Below are 23,944 nucleotides of genomic sequence, written 5' to 3'. Positions count from 1 at the left end.
TGTATCTCTGTTCTTAATTTTTAATAACAAAGAAAATAGTGACAAAGATTTTTATTTTCGCCACTTTGGCCTAAATGTCTGCCATTCTTTTTTATTTTATATTTTGTTACCTATATTTTGTTACCTATAAGGCTTTGCTTTTAAAATAGGGACATTAGTTTGGCTGTAATGCTCAATCACATGCAAAATAGTAAAACCAACATGAAAAAAGAATCATGATAAAATCGTGATTTCCCTGAAAAAATAAATAAAATTGTGATATGATATTATTGCCATATCGCCCACCCCAGGTGTAAAAAAGTGCCTAGATGTGCTTAGATGCTAAAAATGTGTTATTATTGATCATTATATCACACTACAATTAAACATAATGAAACATTCATTTGAATTGAAATTGTTTTATTAGCTTAGCTAATATAATTTATTAGCTTTTTCTAGAGATTGCAGTCATGCATGACATGGTGAAAAATGACTTGAAATAATACTGAAAATAGGTTAAGATGAATGTTAAAGGTGTGCCCCCTAAAAGCACAAGTGGCCCCTGCCTGGCCCCCCCAGTTACTGTGGTCTAGAACCGCCACTGAGCACAATAGTACATATTTGACCATTAATTTTTGGACATTATAGGCCCTAGGGGAAGTCGAGCTTCCCTTGCAGTATTAAAGAAATCCCCACTGATACATATATACATACATACATACATACATATATATATATATATATATATATATATATATATATATATATATATATATATATATATATATATATATATAGCCTATATATACATAGATGCTTCATTAGCAACTGTTTCCATGGGCCGCTATCCGCAAGCCATCCGCCATACTGGAACGGTCAAAGCTGGTCTGTCAACACTCAAGAGCAAGTTGATTGTGCATTTACAACTGTAGTTATATGCATGTATGAATATCTAAATCTGCAATAGACTTCAGCAGATGATTTTCAAAGGATTTAGTTCATCATTAACATAATACAAAAGATGAAGGCAGGTTAAGGAATGGGGTCATGAACTGAGAGATCATATAAGAGGTCCTCATAATATAAGAATATCCTGTAAGTTTCAGAACTAAAAACTTCCTTGTTAGTCCAAACACTGTTTTTATTGTAACCAAGCCCAGCGTACTACTTGTTGTGGAATGTGCCTATCTATGGTGAAAGACTGCCTCTGCAGAAGAAAATCAACACCTATTTCATCATTACAACTTTGGCCCCATCCACTGGCGTTTTAGTGAGATGACGAGGAGAGAAGAGCACAGGATCACTCACTGGACTAAAAATAACGTTACCTTCCAAAGGATCATAATGCTAGGAATGTGGTAATGTATTTTCAACAATTTGAATGCCTCAGTTGAGCATTATTTGTTTGTTCGGTACATTTCACAGACGCATTGGGAAACATGTCCAATCGCGCCATGCTTATAACTACAGAACGACAATCGTTCTATGGCCTTGGCCCAGGCCGCTTGAATAAGGCCCAGAGGGCACCAAGGTAAGGTAGGGCGAGGCAACCACCCAACATTTAGAGACTCAGATTGATGTCGATGCCACAAGAAATGGTTCTATTGGGTTGAGCTCATGTAGAGGTTAAAGCTCAGCTACACAGATAGGACCCATGCTAGTAGAGCAGGGACGTCCAAGTTATAAAATCTGGTGGAGGTGGATGGCGAAGACCAGCCGGCTTCCGCACAGATGTCGCCAATAGACACTCCACTGGACCACGCCCAGGATGAAGGCAAGAGTGTGCTTTTACCTTGATGGGGCACTGTAGGTCCATCGAAGCATGAGTTATCGCAATTGCATCCACTATCCAGTGGGAAAGTCTTTGCTTCATGACCAGATGCCCTTTGGTGTGACCTCCGAAGCACATGAAGAGAAACCCCTACCTTGAAAGACACCACGAGCTGTTGGATCCCCAGAGCTCACTCTGGCGAAAGCGTGGCCTACATTTAGGCTGTATCGAGAACTGTTCCCAGAAACGAGATCCGTTGGCTGGAAGACAGTGAGCTCTTGGCATCGTTGATCCTGAGTCCCAGGCATTCCAAATGGCTGAGGAGTAAGGATCTGTGAGTCTCTAGCTTGGCCTCCGACTGGGCTAACACGAGCCAGTTGTCGAGGTATTTCAGAATGCACACTCCCTTCTTTCTCGGGAGGAAGAGGGCCGTATCTATGCACTTTGTAAAAGTGCGCAGAGCCAGTCCAAATGGAAGGACTGTATACTGGTAAGTCACCCCTACGAACGCGAATCTCAAGAACGGTCTGTGATGGGAGGCTATCTGGATATGAAAGTAGGCATATTTCAGATCCACTGAGAAAAAAACAATCCCCCGAGCACACTTGCAAGAGGATTTGTTTCAATGTTAACATCTTGAACGGCCGCTTCATAAGGGCGCAGTTCAGATGTCTGAGATCGAGGATGGGCCTGAGGCCGTCATCCTTCTTTGGCACGAGGAAGTAGTGGCTGTAAAAGCCTGACTCGCTGTGAGCTGGAAGAACAGCTTCTACAGCCACTTTCGCCAGTTAATTCATCACTTCGGTGTGGAGGAAATGAGCTACATTGTTCCTTACCGATGTTGAGACCGTTCCAAGATGGCAGATGCGTTGACGTGTCTGGAGCAGTAGAATGTGGCATCTACGTATACATATTGTTACCAACATAAACATTGTTTTATGAACTAGGTCAATACATAGCAAATGCAATGCTATGCAAACTAATTGTATTTTTGAATATATATAAATCGTGGGGGCCCTTAGAATCTTCAATACCTTTCACTCCGCTAGCGACGGACAACTATAAAGTGATGTGGCTGGCAAATGTTTTCTGTGCAAACGTGATTATTTGCTAAACGATTAATCGCTAAATGTTGTTTATTATTTTAATAATCTATTGTATTTGTTATTTTTATTATTAAACAATTAATACATTTATTATTAATAATGTTTATCGATTAGTTTTGAAGCCCTAAATACATTCAATCTTTTCTTAAATGGACACAGTAGCTTAAACACTTGGTGATGTATTGTGCGTATCTGCTTGCTGCTGATTGTTCATCTTGTTCAGTACATGGAAGAAAGTGCACATAAGCAAAAGCATAAAATCTTTAAAGATAAGCATCTCTCCACAAACTCATTTGAAAATTAAATAAAATTCAAAACCATTTCTCCTTAAGCTGGCCATCATAAGAACATATATAATCATGTCATCAATAAAAAAAAAAACTAGAGATTTAAAACTGTTAGATGTAAAGGGGTTAACTAAAAATGAATTTACTCAGCTGATATGACACAGCTAGATGTTTTTCTATAATGCAGTGTTTAATTGAAGTAGAGGTGCTCCCGCAGAAATGCCAATATCTTATTCCATGCATCCTCTTGTGCATACGCATGTGATTGGGTTTGTCCACCCCATAGAGCGACAACTGCAGCAACAACACCATGTAAAACAGATGTAAAACACACACACATATCACAAATAAAAACTAGAACTGGCATTATTATGAAATTAGACAACTGATTATGCATGCATATGGTATACCTTTCTGTTTTGTCAACTGTAGGTTGAAGTAAGTTGCACGAAAGTGAGGTGAGCACGGCGGTTCAATTAGATGACCAGACCCGGGATACGTCAGGACTTCCAACAAGTGCCGATTTCCTGCTTTCTCCATCATCATCTCCATCTGGGTTTAAAAGGTAAATATCAGGGATCCAAATCATGTCAGACAATTTGAATTTCAAGCTTTTTAATAAATTAATAGTTATTACATTTTTCATTTACCATTACATAAAGGGGTTTGAAAGGGGTTTGAAATGCCTTTTATATTTTGCTCTTTCCCTGCCAGCATTTTTTGTAAGTTGCCAGCCAGCGCCAGCATTTTTTTATCATTTTCAAAAAACAACATTTCCAAAGTTTTAATCGTCAAAAAACTGTTTTGCATGTTATCCAAATTTAGCCCATTTGAAAACAGTTTCAAAATGTTACTACAACAGTTCAGTAAAGTTATTATCTTAACAGCAGACAATATAATACATTAGAAATGTAACTCACATCTTCAGCAGATTCAACTGCTGGAAAAGCCTGATCATCACCAGCAGTCACCAACAGAAGTGGACACTTTATTCTCCCAACCTGTGTGCATTTAAATAAAAACAGACAATTGACATCACAAGAAAAAAAAGAAAAAAAAAGACTATATACCTGTATCAACATAATCCATAATATCAACATATACTCACATCTACTTTGACTGGTGGGTCTGGGGGAGTCGTTAAGATAACATCTCTGTGAATTACCTGGTTTTCCTCATTCACACGTAGTTTATCTACATTCCTGGAATAATTTTTTTAGTGCTTATCATTAGTAAAATATTTCCATTGAACAAATTTACTCAATATTACTGTTGTTTAAAAATGTAGCAAATTATTACAATTATTTCAGTTCACATTGTATTATCATATTGTGGCCCCATAATAAATCTGAACACTTAAGTCAAACCTAAAAAATTTTAATTGACCAAATTGGCATTTATTTGAAAGAAAAAGTGTTTTACAAAAATAAGTTTTATGAATGGACATCGGTACTATGCTCAAAATGTACATACACAAACTTTCTGGTTGCCAAAGATTAAAATACACATCTTTTATAACCATATTACATTTATTTACGCATATTATCTTGTGCTCAAAGAGCAGGGAGCAATGAAAACTGTGAATGGAGACTCTCGACCGGAATTTTACCAACCACTCTGTACGCGCACACACACGCACACGCACGCACTAACGCACGCACGCACGCACGCACACACACACACACACACACACACACACACACACACACACACACACACACAGTGTGGGTCCCACTTAATGAGATATGTGCCGAGGCTACCTGGTCATCCCCATCCACTTTAACTAGTTTCTACAGAATTTCTTAAGCGTCATATATAGTTTTTGTTCCTGCAGTTCTCCCAAGTATAGTTTTCTTTCCTGATGGGCGTGTATCTTTCACTCTTTCCTATGCTGGTATGTGGTCATCCAAAAGCCTCATTGACAGTCAGGAGGCATCCATGCCTCATTCATTCATTCATTCATTCATTCATAAAATAAAATGCCAGTTATGAATGTAACTGTGGTTCTATGAAAGCCAGTGACAGAGATGCACTACTTGTCAAGTTCTTACACTTTTAAGTGTGAATTAAGTGCTCAAATTTTGGGCACACACTGAATAACAAAAATTGCAAAACACTTTATAACACTATAACATATTTTCTGTTTTCTGTGTCTCACTTTTTCATTTCCTCAATGAGTTCAAAGAGGTTTTTGTCAAAAGGAATCAGGTGACTTCCGTTAATGCACACAGAGCACTGGGGCTAAAAAACAATAAATAGAGACTGATCAACATACCAATGTAATTCAAGAAAAATATATCTGCATTAAAAATGTAGATTAATGTGTGTGGGTCACCAACCGTTCTCCTGCAGAGCTACTGTCCTACAGTGTTCAGATTTATCCCCAATCAAACACACCTGAACCAGCTAATCACGGTGTTCAGGGTTACTTGAAAATTACAGGCAGATGTGTCTGAGCAGGGTTGAAACTGATGTCTGCAGGACAGTTGTTCTCCAGGAGCAAGGTTGGAGACCACTGGTGTAGGCCAAGCAAACCTTGATGACATCAGAGTAGGCCACAATACTGAGTGTGATTATACTTCCAAAAGACAGTCCAAGCACAGCCAGGTGATCCGTCTGTACATCTGGATGATTCTTCAGGGTCTGGTATGCTTTCTACAGGAAATATGTACACACAAATATAAACGCACACATCTGTAAAGATTAATCAACCTTTCACCACACAACCCAACTTAGGTTTGCATATACTCAAACCCAATGGATTCTGATTTTTGGGTGAACGTTGGAGGTTTGTTCCACCACTTAGAGAAATTTTTAATGTATGAATATATTTAAACTTTCTGCCTTTGATAGGATAGCTCAGTGAGAGACAGGAAACAATTGGAGAGGAGAGAAGGGAATGGGACCATAAGCCAGGACTTTAACTCGGGTCACCCCAGGTCAGAGCAATAGCCTTGTTGGCATATCTCAGAATGCTGCACACAAGGCTTTTTTTTCCTGACATTTTTTTAAATGTAAATCTTTCCTTTTCCAGCATTTTTCCAATGTGTGATCTCCATCCTTCCGTGGATTAAAAGCCAGTCATGACAAACTTTACACAGAATTTGGAGTTGGCATAGAGTGAAATTTGGATGTATAAAAACTCCTTTATGGGAAAACAACTCTGTTATCTGTCATGAGTTATTAACCAATAAAGCGGACGAGACAGGAGAAACAAACGGCATCCATCTTGTTTACTCTTTTACTTCTTTTCTTACTCACATTACGTCAGAATACAACACTTCGACAGTTCTGGCTCCCTTTACAAAATAGTAGTCAGCAATATAATTCACCCTTTTTTAAGAACATCAGATTTTAGCACCATAGTCATTTAACCACCTAGGCTTCTGAACATAACGTTTGGGTCTAGTGGTATAAGTGTGTGTGTAGTGACTAGTGAGCAGTGTTCTCAGCCAGAGTTGTTGGTGTGCCTGGAAATGCAGTGAGATGGGAAGCATTCTGTGTCTTTCCAAAACTACCCACCCCCATTTTTTTGGCACCCACGAGAGGATCAGTAATCTTTGTGTCCCTTAGGAACATGCAATGGGTTCCGTACCCTCACTTTATCCCCCTCCTGGAAACAAGGAGTGTAAGCACTCTGCTTTGCATCAATGTACTTTTTAATTTTGTGTTGCAGTCACGTAACCCTTTGGGAACAGTCATGTCAATTGGTGTGTGCACAGGAGCAGACGGCAAAATAGACAGATTTGTGCACATTTGCCTGCCATAGAGGAGCTTAAAGTGTGAAGTACCAGTTGCAGCATGTGTGACACCAACAAGAAGTCAGTTACCGCAGGTTTCCATGGCTAATGTAGCTGGATGGCTATTTGTGTTTGAACACACGATTGAGTGTCTCTACAGCACCATTAGCTGCCGGGAAGTAAAGAGAGGAACGATGATGACGAATATTCCTTCCTTCCAGAAAAGCAACAAAAGCAGCAGATGTAAACTGAACACCGTTATCAGTAACAATACTCAATGGTTTTCTATGGCGGCTGAAGACTGATGACAGAAATGAAACCACAGAATCCATTATGACAGTGTGAGTAAAGGAGATCTCAGGCCATTTGCTGTAATAATCAGTTAAAGTCATTGCAAACCTTCAGTCGGATGCAACAGTGTCAAATGGCCCAAATATATCTATAGCCAGCAGCACTGGCTGGAGAGGAGCAGGGTGTGACTTGACAGTTTTGTCATTGAGCTGACACATGTGGCAGGAATGAACAGCAGCATTAACCTGAGCATCCATCTCTGGCCACCAATAGAGATCACGAAGGCATTGTTTGGTTCTCACCTCGCCTGATGTCCTTAATGCGCTATGGAGACCAGCACAGATCCAAGAGCAGCAGGTGCAATTGGCCGTGAGCCTCGGAAGACAAAAATGTACTTAACAGACAGTTCCAGACACTATTCATAGTATATGGAAGCAAATCAACTTCCAGTTCCTTAGGTGAAGAAGGTCAACCATTAGAAATATGTGTATGAAGTTTGTTTAGTACAGGGCAAGAAGCACATGCAGCATCAATATCAGCAGCAGACAGAGAATTTCAGGTGGTAGATACAAAAGCAAAAAACTCATAAACATCATCAACAGGAGCTGGAGCAACAGCATTATCTGAAGAAGAAGCACAAAAGGGCTTCCACATCATAATTAAATGACATAAGATGTGCAGACCACCTTGCTTCACAAAGTCCAGAACAGCTGACACCCTTAGTGGTAAGCAGGGTTGTCAGTGTCTGATGATCTGTACGTAGAGTGAAACGCCGGCTCCACTAGATATGTATGCCACCTCTCGACGGCCTACATGCATACTAGCTCTTCCTTTTCCACCAGTGCATAATTGCACCAATTCATAAAGGCCACAGTTTGTTCAGTGCCATAAAGGCCACAGTTCTTGGCTGACCTGAGAATGTATGGCTCTCACACCATAGTCATAAGCATCTGTGGAGACAATTGTGTATAGTGTGGGGTCAAATAATTCCATAGCAGGGCTGTTTGCTAGCAGTCACTTTACTCTGGTCAAACTTTGTTCAGTTTCTTTTGACCAGCTGAATCCATTTGTATCTTGCATGCATGCACTGGAGCTACAACAGTGGCAAAATCAGGAATAAACTTACTGTACCACAACAAGTTCAAGTAAGGAGCGCAAAGTAGATCAGCATCAGATGACTGAAAAGTGCTTTGTCATGCATAGACATGTCATTTCCATGGATGATAATGTCGTCCGGGTAATTTTCAACCCCTGACAAGCCAGCCAGGATGATGGTCATCATCTTCTGAAATGCTACAGGCAGGCACCGAAGCCAGTCCGTAAGGAACAACAATATGGAACAGTCCGCCATGAGTAGTAAAGGCAGCGAGGTCATGACTGTCCTCATGCACCAGCACTTGGTAGTAAGCATTAGTCAGGTCGATGGTAGTGAAAACAGTAGAACCTTTTAGAGTAGTGAGTATTTCTTCCATGTGTGGCAATGGAAAAGAGACCACGATCACTTTATTGAACATCCTAATTTTACCCAGCTTTTTCTGCATAAGATCAATTGGTGACACCCATGCAGCGTCGATGCGTTTTACCACCCCAGCTGCATTGCAAGCAATTTAATTTCTCTGACACAGCACTATGAAAAGAGAGTGTCAGACAGCATCGTTTTTGACACACGGGTGTGATAGTTTCATCCAGCTTTACGCGGTGTATACAAGTTTTTAGCGCATCCAAAATCAGTTGTCTCACCAACAATGTACTGAAAGACTGGCACAGGAGAGGCAGGCACAGGTAAAGCATTAAGAGGCAGGACTTGATTGTTTTCAATCCTCATGAGTGGTGACCCTTTGTCCACAATGTAGAACAAAGCAGAATCTGAGCGGTCATTTAAGGAAAGTTTCACTGACAAACACCCAACCACCGAAATTTGGGCTTTAGAATACGTCACATGCCTGGCTGTGGGTTGTGTCAGCACAACGTTTCTGAAATGGCATGGTCTGTTGGGAAGAATAGATACAAAAGACCCAGTGTCAACCACTAAATCCACCACACAAGTCTGTGAGTCAGAAGTAGATATAGTCGCTGTGCTTGTAATGCTGGGTGTACGAGCTGAATATTCTGTGTACAGTACCTTGCGCATGTTTGATTGCGCTGATTGGCACAGTTTAGCGTATTGTCCAATCTTATTATACTTTATACACAGCGAAAGCATGACTTCCTCTTCCCCACCTGAGCAGAAATAAGAGGTGCATGAGACGGTTTTCCCCTTGTTCTGTGTTTTACTGTGTGCTGCACCGCTTGTATGGGGGCGGTAACCTGGTGGGAATTTTAAATAGATTTTGCCAGATTGGCTGCAGGATCAGTCTGGCTTGCTATCGTAACAGCTCTGTCCAGTCTAAGATCTGTTTCTAGTAAAAGCCAGGCATCCCCTGTAGCTTCAATAATTTGTAGGTAATTTTCAAAGATCCACGGCCATGTGCTGAACAGCATAGCAGCCTCACCAGGGCAAGGCAAGAAAAAAACTTTGGAAAGGCCATCTTCTTGACAAACGAAGTCACTATTTGTCTAGTCATCACTATTTGGCCCTTGTAAAAATTCTTGCATTTTTCATGCTTCCAACAAATGAAATTCAAGAACTCCCTGTTGAAAAAAACTGCTAAAACTAGCCTAAGCTGGTTAGCTGCTCTCAGCTGGTTTAAGCTGGTCTCCCAGCCTGACCATAATAATAAGGGTTATCCCACCCCAGTGTCCAAAAAATAATAATTCTTCAGCAGGGCTGACCATTCACTTGCTGCCTAATAAATCCCACCCCTTGACAGGTGCCATTGTAATTGTCATGATTCCTGTCTTGTGTTCTCCTTGTCTTGTTTGGACTTTTGTTATTTCTTCTTCTTCTTCTTCTTCTCAAGTTTAATGGCGGTTGGCAAACCAAACTTAAATGGTGCGTTCCCGCCACCTACTGGATTGGAGTGTGGATAACGTTATGGTAGTAGTGACCTAAATCCTGTTACTTAAATGAGTGTCTTTTAAGAATTTAAATACTTCTTCATATATTTTAAATTGCTTTGGACCATTACCTAATAATGCTTGGATAGAAAAAACGTCCATTTCCATTTCTCTTAATGCTTGAAATAATTTAAATCTTTCTCTTGCATAAGCCTCACATTTTAATAATACATGTTCTACTGTTTCCATATTTTCCGAACTACATTTGTCACAATACCCAGTCTGGTGTTTCCCAATCCTGACCATACTTTGATTTAGTAGACAATGGCCACTGCGCATTCTTGAAATTATAACATCCTTCCTCCTATTTACAATGTTTCTTCTTTCTATACCAACTGTTCCTTGAATGTTGTATACATGTCGACCCTTATTTCCACTGTCCCACTCCTTCTGCCATTTCTTCCTAATTTCCTTTGCTATTATACTTTTTATCTCAGTCTTACTCAATGCAATTTAAATATCAACTTCTTGAAATTGTATGGCCTGTTTGGCTAAACTATCCACCTCTTCATTTCCTGCCACCCCTGCTGGTATCCAAAGAAAATGAATAATGATTCCCAATTGTCTGGTTCTAAAAAGACTTTGTAATATTTCATCAATTAAGTCCTTTCTATCTGCAGAAATACCACTTGCTAGACTTTCAATTGCAGATAGAGAGTCTGTGCATATCTTTTGTTATTTCCTGTTCTGTGCCATGTTTTGTAGTCCTTTGTAGTTTTTCTTGTTTATTAGTCTCTCCAGGTGTTTCTAATTAGCCCCGCCCCCTTGTTATCTTGTTTAGCTTGTTTGCCTGTGTATTTAAACCTCTGTGCTTCAGTTGTTGTTTGTTGGTCGTTGTAGCTGTTTGCTGTTAACTTTTCCTTGTTCCTGTCCTGAGTTCCATATTTTGTTGTTTGCACTTACTTACTTGTTTAAAGTAGTGCTTGCATGTGGATTCTCTCTCTGCTTTGTTCCTGCCTCATCGTTACAGTGATGATATAATCAATGTAATTGACTTTTGTGTACAATTTTGTGGCTAATCAGTGAGTACCAAATATTATCACATTTGCTTTGATGGTCAAGAATTTCTTTTGAGCTTCTTCCTCTGGAAACACAGGCAACTTATAATGCCAGATCACATCAAATGTAATGCCAAGGTTGATTCACATTAGGAGACTGTTAAAAGTTCTAAATTACCTCAAAGTAAGAAATATCAACATCTTGCAATCTCAGCTCTTTTGGAGCGAAGTAATCAAGTGCCATGGATGCAAAGCCATGAGATGCAAGCAGGGCAGAGCGGTATTCGACCAAACCACCACCTGCTCCCCACAAGTCCAGCACTCCTGGGTACGGCCCAGGGCCTAGAAACACACAGCAAGTAATTTTTACACACAAGTGATTATCATGACTAATTTAACAAAATATCTAATAGATATTAGGCGCGTTTCCATTACAGCTTTGTGTAAAACGTAAAAAAAAAAAAAAGATCAATTTTTTTTTCTTCTAAATGTCGACAAAAAACGCCGTTTCCAGTAACCAATGTTATGCTACTAAAACTTCATTTTTTCCTCTCGCAATAAGAAAAATCATTCCAAAAACCATGGCAACGGACGTTGGTAGGTTTATGTACTATATCCCAGCCACTGCACTGGCCATTATTATTCATTGAAGGAGATGAAAAGTATGTGTGTTTTCCAAGCATTAATGGTAAGGAACGACCCTTCTTATACTTGTGAGCGGCACATATGAGGTGTTTCTGGGTGTTTCTCATAGACAGTATAAGAAGTGGACAGAGCCATCTCATTGGAACTCAATTGAGACAAGTGAAGCTCATTTTTAGCTATTTTTTAGCACTTCCGTTCCTGACGTGCAGACTCAAACCGACTCAAACTAAGCTTGATGACGTGAGCAACCTGTCTGACAGATGTAAATCTTCTAGTAGCTGTGCGTGCAAACTGCCAACGTTAATCTTGCAGAGACGGTGAGCTTGAGCAAAGAGTTCTTTGGCGTGAGTGAGCAGGATTAAGTATTCTGATTAATTATTTTGACAGTATAATATATCTATGGGCTTCTCCCTTGACGTCCCCCCGATTGCCTGCGAGCTTCTCCTCCTGTCTGTACGGTAATTTCTCTACTGTGCGACAGAGTCGAGTGGTTATGACGCAATCGTTAGCCTATTTTTACAAAAACTGTTTCTACGGGGCCATAATGTAACATAGAATGTAATGGAGCCCTTTATACATTGTCGTGTTTCTTTAGAAATAAATAATGGACAAATGGAGTCTTTAAACGCCTCAGATGTAAAGTTATTCGCTGCCAAAGTGACGCCAAAATGAATGGGAGTCAATGGAATGCTAACGCAAGTGAAGTTCTGCTACAAGATGGCGGCACGCGGCCGGCTTCAACTTCCGGTCGATGGATTACCCGCCTGGTGTTTCTCCCTCATATCTGCTTCGAGGTCTTGATTGTGGCATTTATTTGAGGTTTAGAATCCATTATTCCTGTAATTCTTTTGTCTTATATGAATTTAATAAAGAACTCTGTCTCATATTCTGTCCAAACAAACCGCGTCATCTATGTCAGGTGACCTGTAAATGCGCAAAAACTGTTTCCATTGCAGTTTTACGAAATATTTATTTTTCGAATTGCCTCATGCCTCATTTTTCAAAAACCACCTCATGCGAAAACTTTTTTGCAATAAATGGGAGTTTTTGCGAAATTGATGTGTTTCCATTGGGCGTGTTTTCAATCCGCAATATCAATTTGTGCAATTTGAAGGGTAATGGAAACGCGGCTATTGACACCTGGAAATACCAGAGAATATGAACCATGCCAAACTGAACTTAAATAGTTATGAGTGATTAGAAATCTGTTATTTAATGTGTGTGTGAGTTTGAGTGTGTGTGTGTGAGTTTGAGTGTGTATGTGTGTGTGTGAGTTTGAGTGTGTGTGTGTATGTGTATATGTGTACCTGGAGGAAGGAATAGTGTTCCTTGTACTTCTTCCTCTCTGATGTTTATCCTTTTCACACCTGGTGCTACATGCCAGCGCTCTATGACACTCGTTGCCAGGGGTGGTTTCTGGCTGAAGCCTTGAGATAGATGCCCAATGTATACTGAAATGTGAACTACCATCGGTGTAAGAACATCCCTCTTGCGTATTCTGGAGTAAAGGGTATGTAGTTAGGTAACAAAAGAGAGTGTCAAACCCCTCAAATAAAAAGGAAACCTGAATTTAAACTTGGTAATAAAAAGCACACAATATTGTTCTAGTCTAATCTACCTGAGTCCTTGTTGACTTCCTGGTACGGATCTCATGCTCCACAGCAACCCCATTGGCTCTGTTCCTTCATAAGTGCCTCCCAAACTTTCATCTTTCGTCCCTAAGGTATATATAATAGGGCATATCCACATCATGTACTTATTGTCTTGATCATTGTAGAAAATAGAATAGAATATACTGATGAAAAAAATAAATAAATACACGAGTTGGGTGAGCAGGTAGGCTAAGTGAATATCGATGGGTTTTTGTTTCACGTGTTGTAGCTTGTTTCACTAGATCAGGGTATTATGCTTTAATGCAGACGCAAACATTGTGGATGGTTTGGTAGGCCACTGGCCATGCCCAATCACTGTATACATTAAATATTGATTAATCCTTATTAAAATTACAAAATTTTAAAATTTTATCTGGTTTCATGTGTCTCAGTTTTTGGACTCTTTGCCTGAGAATAAAGTTCGTAAGTTAACTACCTTTGAAAACATGAACTAAGAATGAACAATAATTCTTCAGCATTTGTTAATCTTAGTATTACTTAGTATTTTTTAACATAAGTTAATGCCTTGTGAACTAACATGAAAAAAACAATGAACAGCTGTATTTTTATTAACTAACATTAACAAAGATTAATAAATACTGTAACAAATGTATTGCTCATAGTTAGTTCATGTTAACTAATGAACCTTATTGTATGATTTTTTTTCCCCCATTGTCCCTTGTTGTTTGTATTAACATTAAAACAAAGACAGCAGCAGGTTTATTAGGCTGCTGTTACTTTAAGAGCTGCATGGATCCAATGTACTGTTACTGTTATGAAATGCTCCGAGACTCAAAAGGTTGGAGATCCAAACGCAGCTTTTATTAAAGGGATAATCCATACAGGCCATTGTACAGGCAGCAGAATGGAGTGCCAGGTCCATGAAGAGGAAGAGGGCCTGCGGACAGAGGCAAAGCAGGCAGCCAGGGCGGAGCAGGCAGCCAGGATGGAGCAGGCTGGGCAGTTCATGTACAACCTCTGCGGATGTGTCGAGGCAGACAGGAAGATCTGGTACAACCTCTGTGGTCTCAACAGGGAACTCAGGGACGACCTCTGTGGTCATATCAGGGCAGACAGGGAACTCAGGGGTGACCTCCATGGTCGTTACATTCATAGGTTACAAGGCTGGGTTCTGGGACTGGAGCAAACTCTGGAGTGGACTCATGAACTGAGGTGGACTCTGAAGCGAACTCATGGGCTGGATCAGGCTCTGGAGTAGACTCTTCAACTGAAGCGCAGTGCATGGCCCAAACACAAGAAATAGCCATCGTCGTAACAGGGAGTATAGTAGACAGTAGGAGTGTCGAAATGAATCATTTCTATGATGCATCGCGATGCAGATGAGGATGATTCGGTATCGGTTCAGTAATAGACCATAACCGATTATAATGTCCTGACGCTTTTCTGACGTCATTTGTCGCGTACGTGCTTTGTCACGGTGGCATACAATGGCAGAGGGAGGCGAGACGCGAGTGCGAGAAAATAAAAAATGCTCCAACTACTTTAAAAGTCTACATCTGGGCACATTTCGGCTTTTATGAACAACCTGGTAAGCACGACCTGCAGAAGACAGGTGTCGCTGTGTGCGCTCATGTCACACACAAATAGAATATGCAGGAGGTAATACCACTAACTTGATAAACCACGTTAGCCGTTTTCACCCCGAGCTGTTAACGCCTGGCGGAGTCTGACTGCTTTAGAGTAAGCGGATGAGCTCCAATGAATCCGCAGCCAAAAACAAATCATCCACCCGCCCCAATAATTTTCTCTGATTTAAGTATCCGCACCCGATGGTCAAATTACAATTATTCTGTGTTGTTATGCATGATTATAAATGGATGATCGTCCTTCAACAGCGGATTCGGAGACGGTTGATGCGCGCATCTTTAATGGTAACATAATACACTGATTAATGAGCGCTGCTTTTAAATGAACATTTCTTTAAAACAAAATTTATTTGACAGATTTTCCTTTTCTAGGTTCATACCCCTAGTAGACAGTGGGATCTCCTCAGAGATCCCCAGGTTTGACATTACTGCTGACGTCTGCAGTGTGTCCTCCAGACTTGAAGCCTTAACGTCTTCATGTGCGGTGCTCATGACAACCGGGAACACAGATGTGATGTCCATGATGGCTGAAGGCTCTAACGAGCCGTTCATGATGGCTGGAGATTCTTGCAAAACATCTGTGAAAGTTGAGGCTCTGGTATGCCGGCCATGTCGTGAAGAGGCTCTTGAGTGGCAGCCATGATGGGAAGAGGCTCTGACATGGTGGCCATCTTGTTTGAAGACACAGGCGTAGTGGCCATCTTGTCTGAAGACACAGGCATAGCGGGCATCTTTTCTGAGGTTTATGTTGTGCACTGGCTCCCAGTTAGATTTAGGATTGATTTTAAAGTATTATTACTGGTATATAAATCATTCAATGGCCTAGGACCTCAATACATTGCAGATATGCTCACTGAATATAAACCCAACAGATCACTCAGATCATTAGGATCATATCAGCTAGAAATACCAAGGGTTCATTCTAAACATGGTGAGTCTGCTTTTAGCTATTATGCCAGCCACAGCTGGAACCAGCTTCCAGAAGAGATCAGATGTGCTCCTACAGTGGTCACATTCAAATCCAGACTCAAAACACTTCTGTTTAGCTGTGCATTTACTGAATGAGCACTGTGCCGCTGTTCGTCCGACTGTTTGTACTGTACTGTATTTTACTCTATTTTTCTAAACTGTTTTAATTATTCTTATTTCTTTTAATTATTTTAATTTCTCCTATGTTATTTTAATTTCTTCTATGTAAAGCACTTTGAATTGCCATTGTGTATGAAATGTGCTATATAAATAAACTTGCCTTGCCTTGCCTTGCCTTGTGGCGGACATGTTGTAAACTGTCTCTGGTGCAGGAATTACAGGACGGGAAGGTACATAAAGCTTGGGGCTAGCAACCATCAGAACTGGGCATGCTGGGGTTTGTGGTGGACCAAGCTCCTTGGCCACTGGAGCTTGGCCGAGGACTTGTTAGCGGTCTGGTGCACTAAAGCAGAAAAGTGGTCAATCTTGTTGTGCAAAACTGGCTTCGGGGGAGCAAGCAGCCCGCCCTGGGATGGGTTATGGTGCCTGGCGATAGAAGGCTCGATGACGGGGGATCACCCATGCCGAGAGCCGCCATGTCCTTTACCTCAAGGCCCGTGAGACCGAGCGGGTCGCTCCAATTGTTCCTCATGTGCTTTGCGCATGCTGGGAGGACGGGGAAGAGAGTTGTTTCCTCTGGCCGGGAGAGGAGCTTCCCATCGTAAATGTCCCTTTCCACCAGAGGGCGGGATGGCCTCCTCGCCTTCTGAGACCCTGAGTAAGCCCACGTGGGAACGGCCGGTTCATCGACAAACGGGAGGTTTCCCGCGAAGATGTCATCTTCGAGGAATGCAGGATTGGGCTGGTCAGTCCGGTTGAGGGACGTTGCGCCCTGGGAAGCCCCTAGTATCACATCATCGTCACCGTGTCCCCCATCCGAGTCAGAAAGGCCGAACTCGACGCATTGTGTCGCGGCAACAGGAGTTTCTTCGGCAGCATAAAGGCTGATTTATACTTCTGCGTCGGACCTACGCCGGAGCCTCTACGCTGTAGGCAACGCGTTGGTTTTCATTTATACTTCTGCGTTGTTGTCCGCGTTGACGCGCAATTACACTTTGCATGTGAAACCCGAGGGAGCGGTCCCAGCAGACCAATCACAGCGCTTGCGTCCGCGCAGAGTTGACGCGTTGTTACATTTTTGGAGAGGTGCACGTCAGGGTACGCCGAAGGGTACGCGCGCTACACACAGCCTACGACATAGCTACGGCGTAAATTCGACGCAGAAGTATAAATTGGGCTTAAGGCAATGGCTGCAATTCTCCAGGTTCTCCAAAACCTCTTCTACATCCTTGAAGCCCAAGCAGACCACGCAGAACGGGTGAAAGTCTTTCACGGCGATCAGTGCACCATGCGCGGCTGGGCAGGCACGTGATAGGCTGTGTCCCAAAGAAGCGGCAGATTTGGAAAGCGACATACCGCGAAAAAACTGGGAGAGAAATCTGTGGATGGCCGCCGTGGAAAAGGGGAGCAGGTGAAAAAATAAGAAGAGCGTGGGCAGCTCAGGATGCAAACACAGTTAATTTTAGGTTTTGACATTTGTTTGTGTTATGTTGTCTTAATTGTGCATTAGTCTCTACTTATAATATGCTGGGAAGGTCAGTTGAGCAACAAGATAGCATCACATCTCAATTCTCACAAGGATGCATTTTGTGTCCCAGCATCCTTCCGAGTTTGTTATTTCAAGGTTGCCTGTCAGGACTGGTCTCCACGAGAACGCAAGTTTGTCATTTGCGTTCTTGGAATTGAGAAACAGCCAGTGTGAGAGATGCTCTGCTCTGTACACGTGTCATGAGAGGTTTCAGTAACTCAAAGTAATAGAGATTTGAGCTGTGTGTCATCTACACCTTTTCATTCTAACAGTAACAATAACTGTCGTAATCATAGTATTCCAGTGAAACTGTGGTTAACATTGTAACTTTTGTAAGTCATGCATTAGACATTAGACTACCATGCACCTGTAACTGTTCCGTGTTCATCACTGATGTAGTGTCCAAACGCCTCCCAGAAGTCCTTATCCTCTGTTTGAAGTAGAGAGTGTAGTGTCACCTTTTGACTTGGTGGTAAATTTGTTACAACAATCCGAAACTTCTCATCCACCAGCCCTCGACTGGGATGGACAGAGAGTAGTGGACATGTCCTCTTCTGAGTGCTCACAGTCCTATACAGAAATTACAGGAGAGATTGAAACAGTCATGGTTACTTTAAACTTTTTTTCACTTCCACCCAAAGAAACATCTGAAAATACCACCAATCTGAAAGTTCCTTCTGGTTTACCTTAATTTAGCTTGTGTTTATAAAGAATATGGATGATAGCCGGAGAATACTATTCCAAAAGAATTCTTTATCTCAGGTTTAGGTGTCAGGCTGACAATACTTAATAAATCCAACCTTATTTAGTTTCCAACTGCATTAAGCAGTATTACTTGTTTGCTGAAGTTCAAGAGATAATTAAGCAAAAATATGAAAAATGATAAGAACATGCTTCCCACATCTCTACTTTATGTAATTTATCTTCTGCATGATTATGGTTCAATCTATTAACGGCAATTTGGTCACATGCCACCTCCAAATGTGTTTTGGGAGTAATCACAAAACAATGTGGATGCCATTCGGATCAATTAGATGTAAATGGTGCCATATACTCTCATCATAGGTGTTTTAGATATCAGACTCTGATCATTGTGTTAGAGTGTCTATTTAGAAACTGTCATATACAATTATATGTGCAACAATTAGATGTTAAATGGTAGCCATGGCCTTTACTGTAGGTAAAAACCCTTTAAAAAATATATATGAGTTAAAGTTGTATGATAGTATTTAATGGGTTTAACTCTAAGATGAAATGTGTTCAACAGTGAATGTATACAAATCAAATGACTTACCTTAAGGATATCAGGTTGCTCACACAGTTTATTTGTGTTAATGCTGTCACACGTGCCATATACAGAAGTTTAGAATTAAAAAATGCTGCAGTGAAACTCGTCATAATTGTTGTGACAGTTCTTCAGGGCAAGGAGAAGACAGAGGTGTACTTTTTTCCAACAGTTCTCTCAACAAAACAAACACTGACCCTTCAATTTAACAGTTCCTTTGGCTTTGTTCTCCACAGAGATGCACACAGACACGAGTTTACCAAGTTCTCTCGCACCTTCCCCGGTTGCTTTTATCCTGTCGCTCCAAGCCAATTACTGGAATGAGGAACTGGCAATAATCATGCTGCACTGACCTTTTTACTCACCACTCCTCTCTTGGCTCAGGTCCCCAAGTGGGTCCTAAAGAACAGGATTGAAAACCACTGGACTAGAGTGACTAGCTAGCATTAGTTGACATGTCACATACTCTGTGACATACTGTTCCGTTACAGCTCTCTGATCTTTAATAGGGTACAATTTTACATTCTTAGTGAAATAGTTTTGGAGAACGAGGGCATATTTATTTCCTGATGGTGTCACAGGATGTTCAGTAATATCAGCTGCCACCTTTCCAATGGGTGATTGGCATGAATAGTCTGTAGGGGAGATACTCAGTGTGGGACTGGCATATATCTTAACTGGCATGAAACACATTAACACACTTCACAAACACAGGATAGTATACAGAAATTACAGAAAATGCTAGGGAGAAAAGTGGAGGCTGACAGAAGTCAGGTTCGAGCTTTCGCTGCTTATACAAAAGTATACAGTGGAATCAATGTTAAAATTGATTGATTTATATATTTATATACATTTTCATTTATAGCTGTTTTTTTGTAAAATGTAATTTAGTTACTTACTGGTCAAGAGGCCTTAGACAGGACAGTGCAGACGTGACATGTTTAAACTTATTTTATTTGCACATCCCTGAAATGAAATATTTAGGTTTTTATGGATTTAGTATATTGAGGATATTTATTGAGGGTAGGAGACCATTTGACCCACCTTCCTTTGTGTGCCAGTTATCTCTAAACTCTTAAAAACCTTATTATCTTTTGTTTTACTTATTTGGGAATGAGACCTTGTACCAGTCGCACTGAGTCATTTTAAGTGATACCAAACATGTATAATACTCAATGATAATTATTCACATTAACCTGTTAACTGTCACCCCCCTTTTTTTGAGTAGACATGAAAATGCACATTTCAAACTTAAATGGTTGTAATTAAAGAATGCTTTGGATTATAGACGTACAATTGGTCTTGTTTTAAAGATGACATTTGGCAGATTTTTGTTGAAGTGAAATAAATTAAGAAAGTGAAACAGAAAAAAAGTTATAGAAGTTTGAGTTTATGGAAATGTACAATGTAATTATTCATATTTTATATGAAATATATATTTTTAAAACCTGGGTGACTCTAAAACTGCAAAAAAATCCAAGTAAAAAATCTGAACAAGTTGTGTTTCAAAATTTAGGTTGATATCTCAAAAAATGAGCTTTCAGTAAGATTTTGTTTGGGCGCAGTACCAAACCTTTTCACTAGGTGACAACCAGACTCCATTACTGCCCATATAAGGGCGCCTCCATTTCCATATGTGGTTATGAGTGATCTGAACCATTATTTCCACAATTTTCATGCAATTTATGAAGAAGACATTCTATTCAGAAGTAATATGGGAAGTTTGACAGATTTTGACATGAATTCAACCTCTAAGAAACACACAAAAAGAACACATATGTGCGCTATAGCTCGCTGCCACAACACAAATGGTGAATCTATAATTTTTTTCTTCATATTTGAAAAATTTTCAGACCCTCTTTTCTAAAATAATTGAATGGGTGCTATCTTTTGAACTCTTGGCATGAAAACAAACAGGTTTCTACCATTCTTTCATGATTTTTCATGTTCATTGCTATTTCAAAATAAAGGTCTGAACATGCCTTAGGAATATGAAAATATTCTTGTTGCAAATTGATAAATTACGGCTCCTCTGTAATTTATTTTGAAAATCAGTCACCAAATATGAAAACTAGAGATTGTAAGCTTTCAAATGATATATAGTTTGTCAAGATTAGTTTAGGTTTAGTATAGGATATTACTGTTTTAAATATGTAATGGATTTGGGCCCACCGTTGGGCCTGTGACAGTTAACACCATAGAGTTCAAATGTTAATTTCCTTTGTTCTCTCAGAGAGTAGCTCTCTCTTTCAGTTCTTCCAGTTTTTCCAGTCTTACACTGTATAGCTCCTCAAACAAAGATCTGCAGTTCACCAGCACTCACTCCGCAAACGCAGCGAAATCCTCCTGAATCAAGGCTGAACAGTTTGTGTTACAATGTAGGGTTATTTCCAGCGTGGGGCCAGTTTACATCGGGAATGAGTAGGATCATTCAACCAAACCAAGTCTCCCACACTGCATGAGGTGCTATTTGGTCTTTTTGTCATATTGAGCTTTTTGCTGATCTAAGCTAACACTGTTATATGGTTACGTCACAGTGTATATAAATAGCAAATTACTCATTTTAAGACATTTTATGAGTCATGGGGAATATAAAAAAAAGGAGTGGGTGGATTTTTACCATTATCGGATTGTTGTGTACACACCCCCACAACACACATTAAAATTTTCACACAGTTTCAAACACAATGTAAAAGTGAATTTTGCAATTAAATCTTTCAATGAAACCCTTTCCCTCAGGATGACAAGGAGCCCTAATTCTGGTGGCACCCAACTTGGAACACAACTCCTTTATTAGATCTGCCTAAAACTGGCGGCCTTGATCTATTTGATGGCATCCAGGGAACATCATGCTCTGTGACATACTGTTCCGTTACAGCTCTCTGATCTTTCATAGGGTGAAATTTTACATACTTAGTGAAATAGTTTTGGAGAACGAGGACATATTTATTTCCTGATGGTGTCACAGGATGTTCAGTAATATCAGCTGCCACCTTTCCAATGGGTGATTGGCATGAATCGTCTGTAGGGGAGATACTCAGTGTGGGACTGGCATATATCTTAAAGGGCATGAAACACAATAGCACACTTCACAAACACAGGATAGTATACAGAAATGACAGAAAATGCTAGGGAGAAAAGTGGAGGCTGACAGAAGTCAGGTTCGCGCTTGGGCCGCTTATACAAAAGTGGTTACTTCTTCAAATTATAATGGTAAGAGATCCAATGAACCATCCTGTAAATGTGGGGTAACTGGTCAAACGAAATGTGAAACATAGTGTCATATATCAGCACCAGCTGTACAGAACTGTAGGAGTCATTTATTTGCCTTATTTGAAAGATTATTTATGTTAATCTTTGTTTTCTTGAGATGTGTTTCTACAGGACAGAAGTTTAAAGGCCTCGATGTGGCTTGCTTGGGAGTACATGGTCTTTAGACATGGCCTTCTGTTTGTTTGTCAGCCAAAATTGATTCATTAAGTGTGCATTACCTTTTCTAACAGTTTATTTTCTCAGTAATCAACTTTGTGGACAATGGATTTTTAAGATAAAGGAAGTGACCTCAGCAGACATGATATGACTAACATGACAATTTGATTAAATATAGTCACTAGAACAATGAAGCAATATTACAATTTCTTGATTTATATATTTATATACATATTCATTTATAGCTGGTTCTTGTAAAATGTAATTTAGTTACTTACTGGTCAAGAGGCCTTAGACAGGACAGTGCAGACGTGACATGTTTAAACTTATTTTATTTGCATATCCCTGAAATGAAATATTTAGGTTTTTATGGATTTAGTATATTGTCATGATGTCATGTCAATAAAATAAAATGATAGATAATTTATATAGGCTATTATTGTCACGGTGGTGGTTGTAGTAACGAGCACAAAGACGATGATGAAGGCAATCAGTTAACGTTTAATCAATCAAACGGTATTCCACAAAACAGATCAAACACAACACATCCAAAACTGACTGTAACGAGGTTCAATGTTGTGGGAAGATGGAGGCGGGAACCAGCGAACATTCAAAGACTTTAATGACATAACATAAATCAAGTAAAAGTAAAAGACAGCAGCCCCTCACGGACGACTGCTGTCACATAATAAAACATAAAAACCACAAAATAAAATCCAGGCCTGGCCTCTCTCGATCTCCACTGTCGTCGCTCCTCCTTTTATGCTTCTGCTCCTCTGTGAAAGATACAAGAGCGGTGCATCTCACAGGTGTCGCTCATTAGCATTCAAGCCACTCACGGCCCTCAGCCTCGTCCTGCTCGCCACACTGACGACACCGGACACTGAACTGAAACAAAACTGAACATATTTACAGGTTATAATGAGGGTGATTGATGAGTGCACAGCTGAACATAATTAGTGTCTGTGACAACAAATGAGTGACGAAGGCAGACGATGACGAAACATAGCGAGTCTAAACTAACGTGACCTCCAGGGTGATGATGGTGGAGTGAGCCAAGGGATGACCTTGAGCAGGGGATGATAGTTCTTCATCCAGGCCACAGCTATGGGAGTGCCCCATGGCGGCATTGATGGAGCGAGGAGCAATGGAGGAATGCTGGTGAGAGCCGCCAAGAGGATGACTGGAGACAATGACCGCAAGATTGGAGCCCACCGTGCAGCCGATGAGCCGAGGTGGTGGAGAGATGGCAAAGATGACAGAGCTGCAGCGACAACCACCCGAGAGCGAGGTGGGGGTCTAGAGGTCTGAGGCCGAGTTGGAGCGACCGAGGGCGGAGGTGGAGCCTGAGGTAGGGAGGAGAAAGTTGCAGCCGAAGGGGTGGTGGAGGACCAGAGAGCAGTGGACGGCCCGCAGCAGAAGCGACGCAATGTTTGACCCAGGTGGAGCCAACGTGCAAAGGGAGTCTGGCAAGGCCAAATTCTTCCGCTTATCCGGGGTCGGGTCGCGGGGGCAGCAGTCTAAGCAGAGACGCCCAGAC

At 40.7% G+C, this 23,944-nt stretch overlaps 1 protein-coding gene across 1 annotated transcript; it reads right to left on the bottom strand.

Moving 5' to 3' along the window:
• Positions 1-4,188: 4,188 nt before the first annotated feature.
• On the bottom strand, positions 4,189-23,526 carry LOC309496361 (peroxisomal succinyl-coenzyme A thioesterase-like; the record flags this gene model as incomplete). Its single annotated transcript, XM_082166355.1, has 9 exons — positions 4,189-4,345; positions 5,302-5,384; positions 5,679-5,798; positions 11,348-11,511; positions 13,122-13,312; positions 13,433-13,532; positions 18,058-18,260; positions 23,212-23,292; positions 23,429-23,526. The coding sequence occupies 9 exons, from the start codon at positions 23,524-23,526 to the stop codon at positions 4,237-4,239; spliced, it is 1,149 nt and encodes a 382-aa protein (XP_082022481.1). The 3' UTR covers positions 4,189-4,236.
• Positions 23,527-23,944: the final 418 nt, after the last annotated feature.

This window comes from Leuciscus leuciscus, assembly GCF_965113295.1.
Source record: "Leuciscus leuciscus genome assembly, chromosome: 4".
In the NCBI taxonomy this organism is placed as follows: domain Eukaryota; kingdom Metazoa; phylum Chordata; class Actinopteri; order Cypriniformes; family Leuciscidae; genus Leuciscus; species Leuciscus leuciscus.
This window is presented reverse-complemented; position numbering and strand designations above follow the sequence as displayed.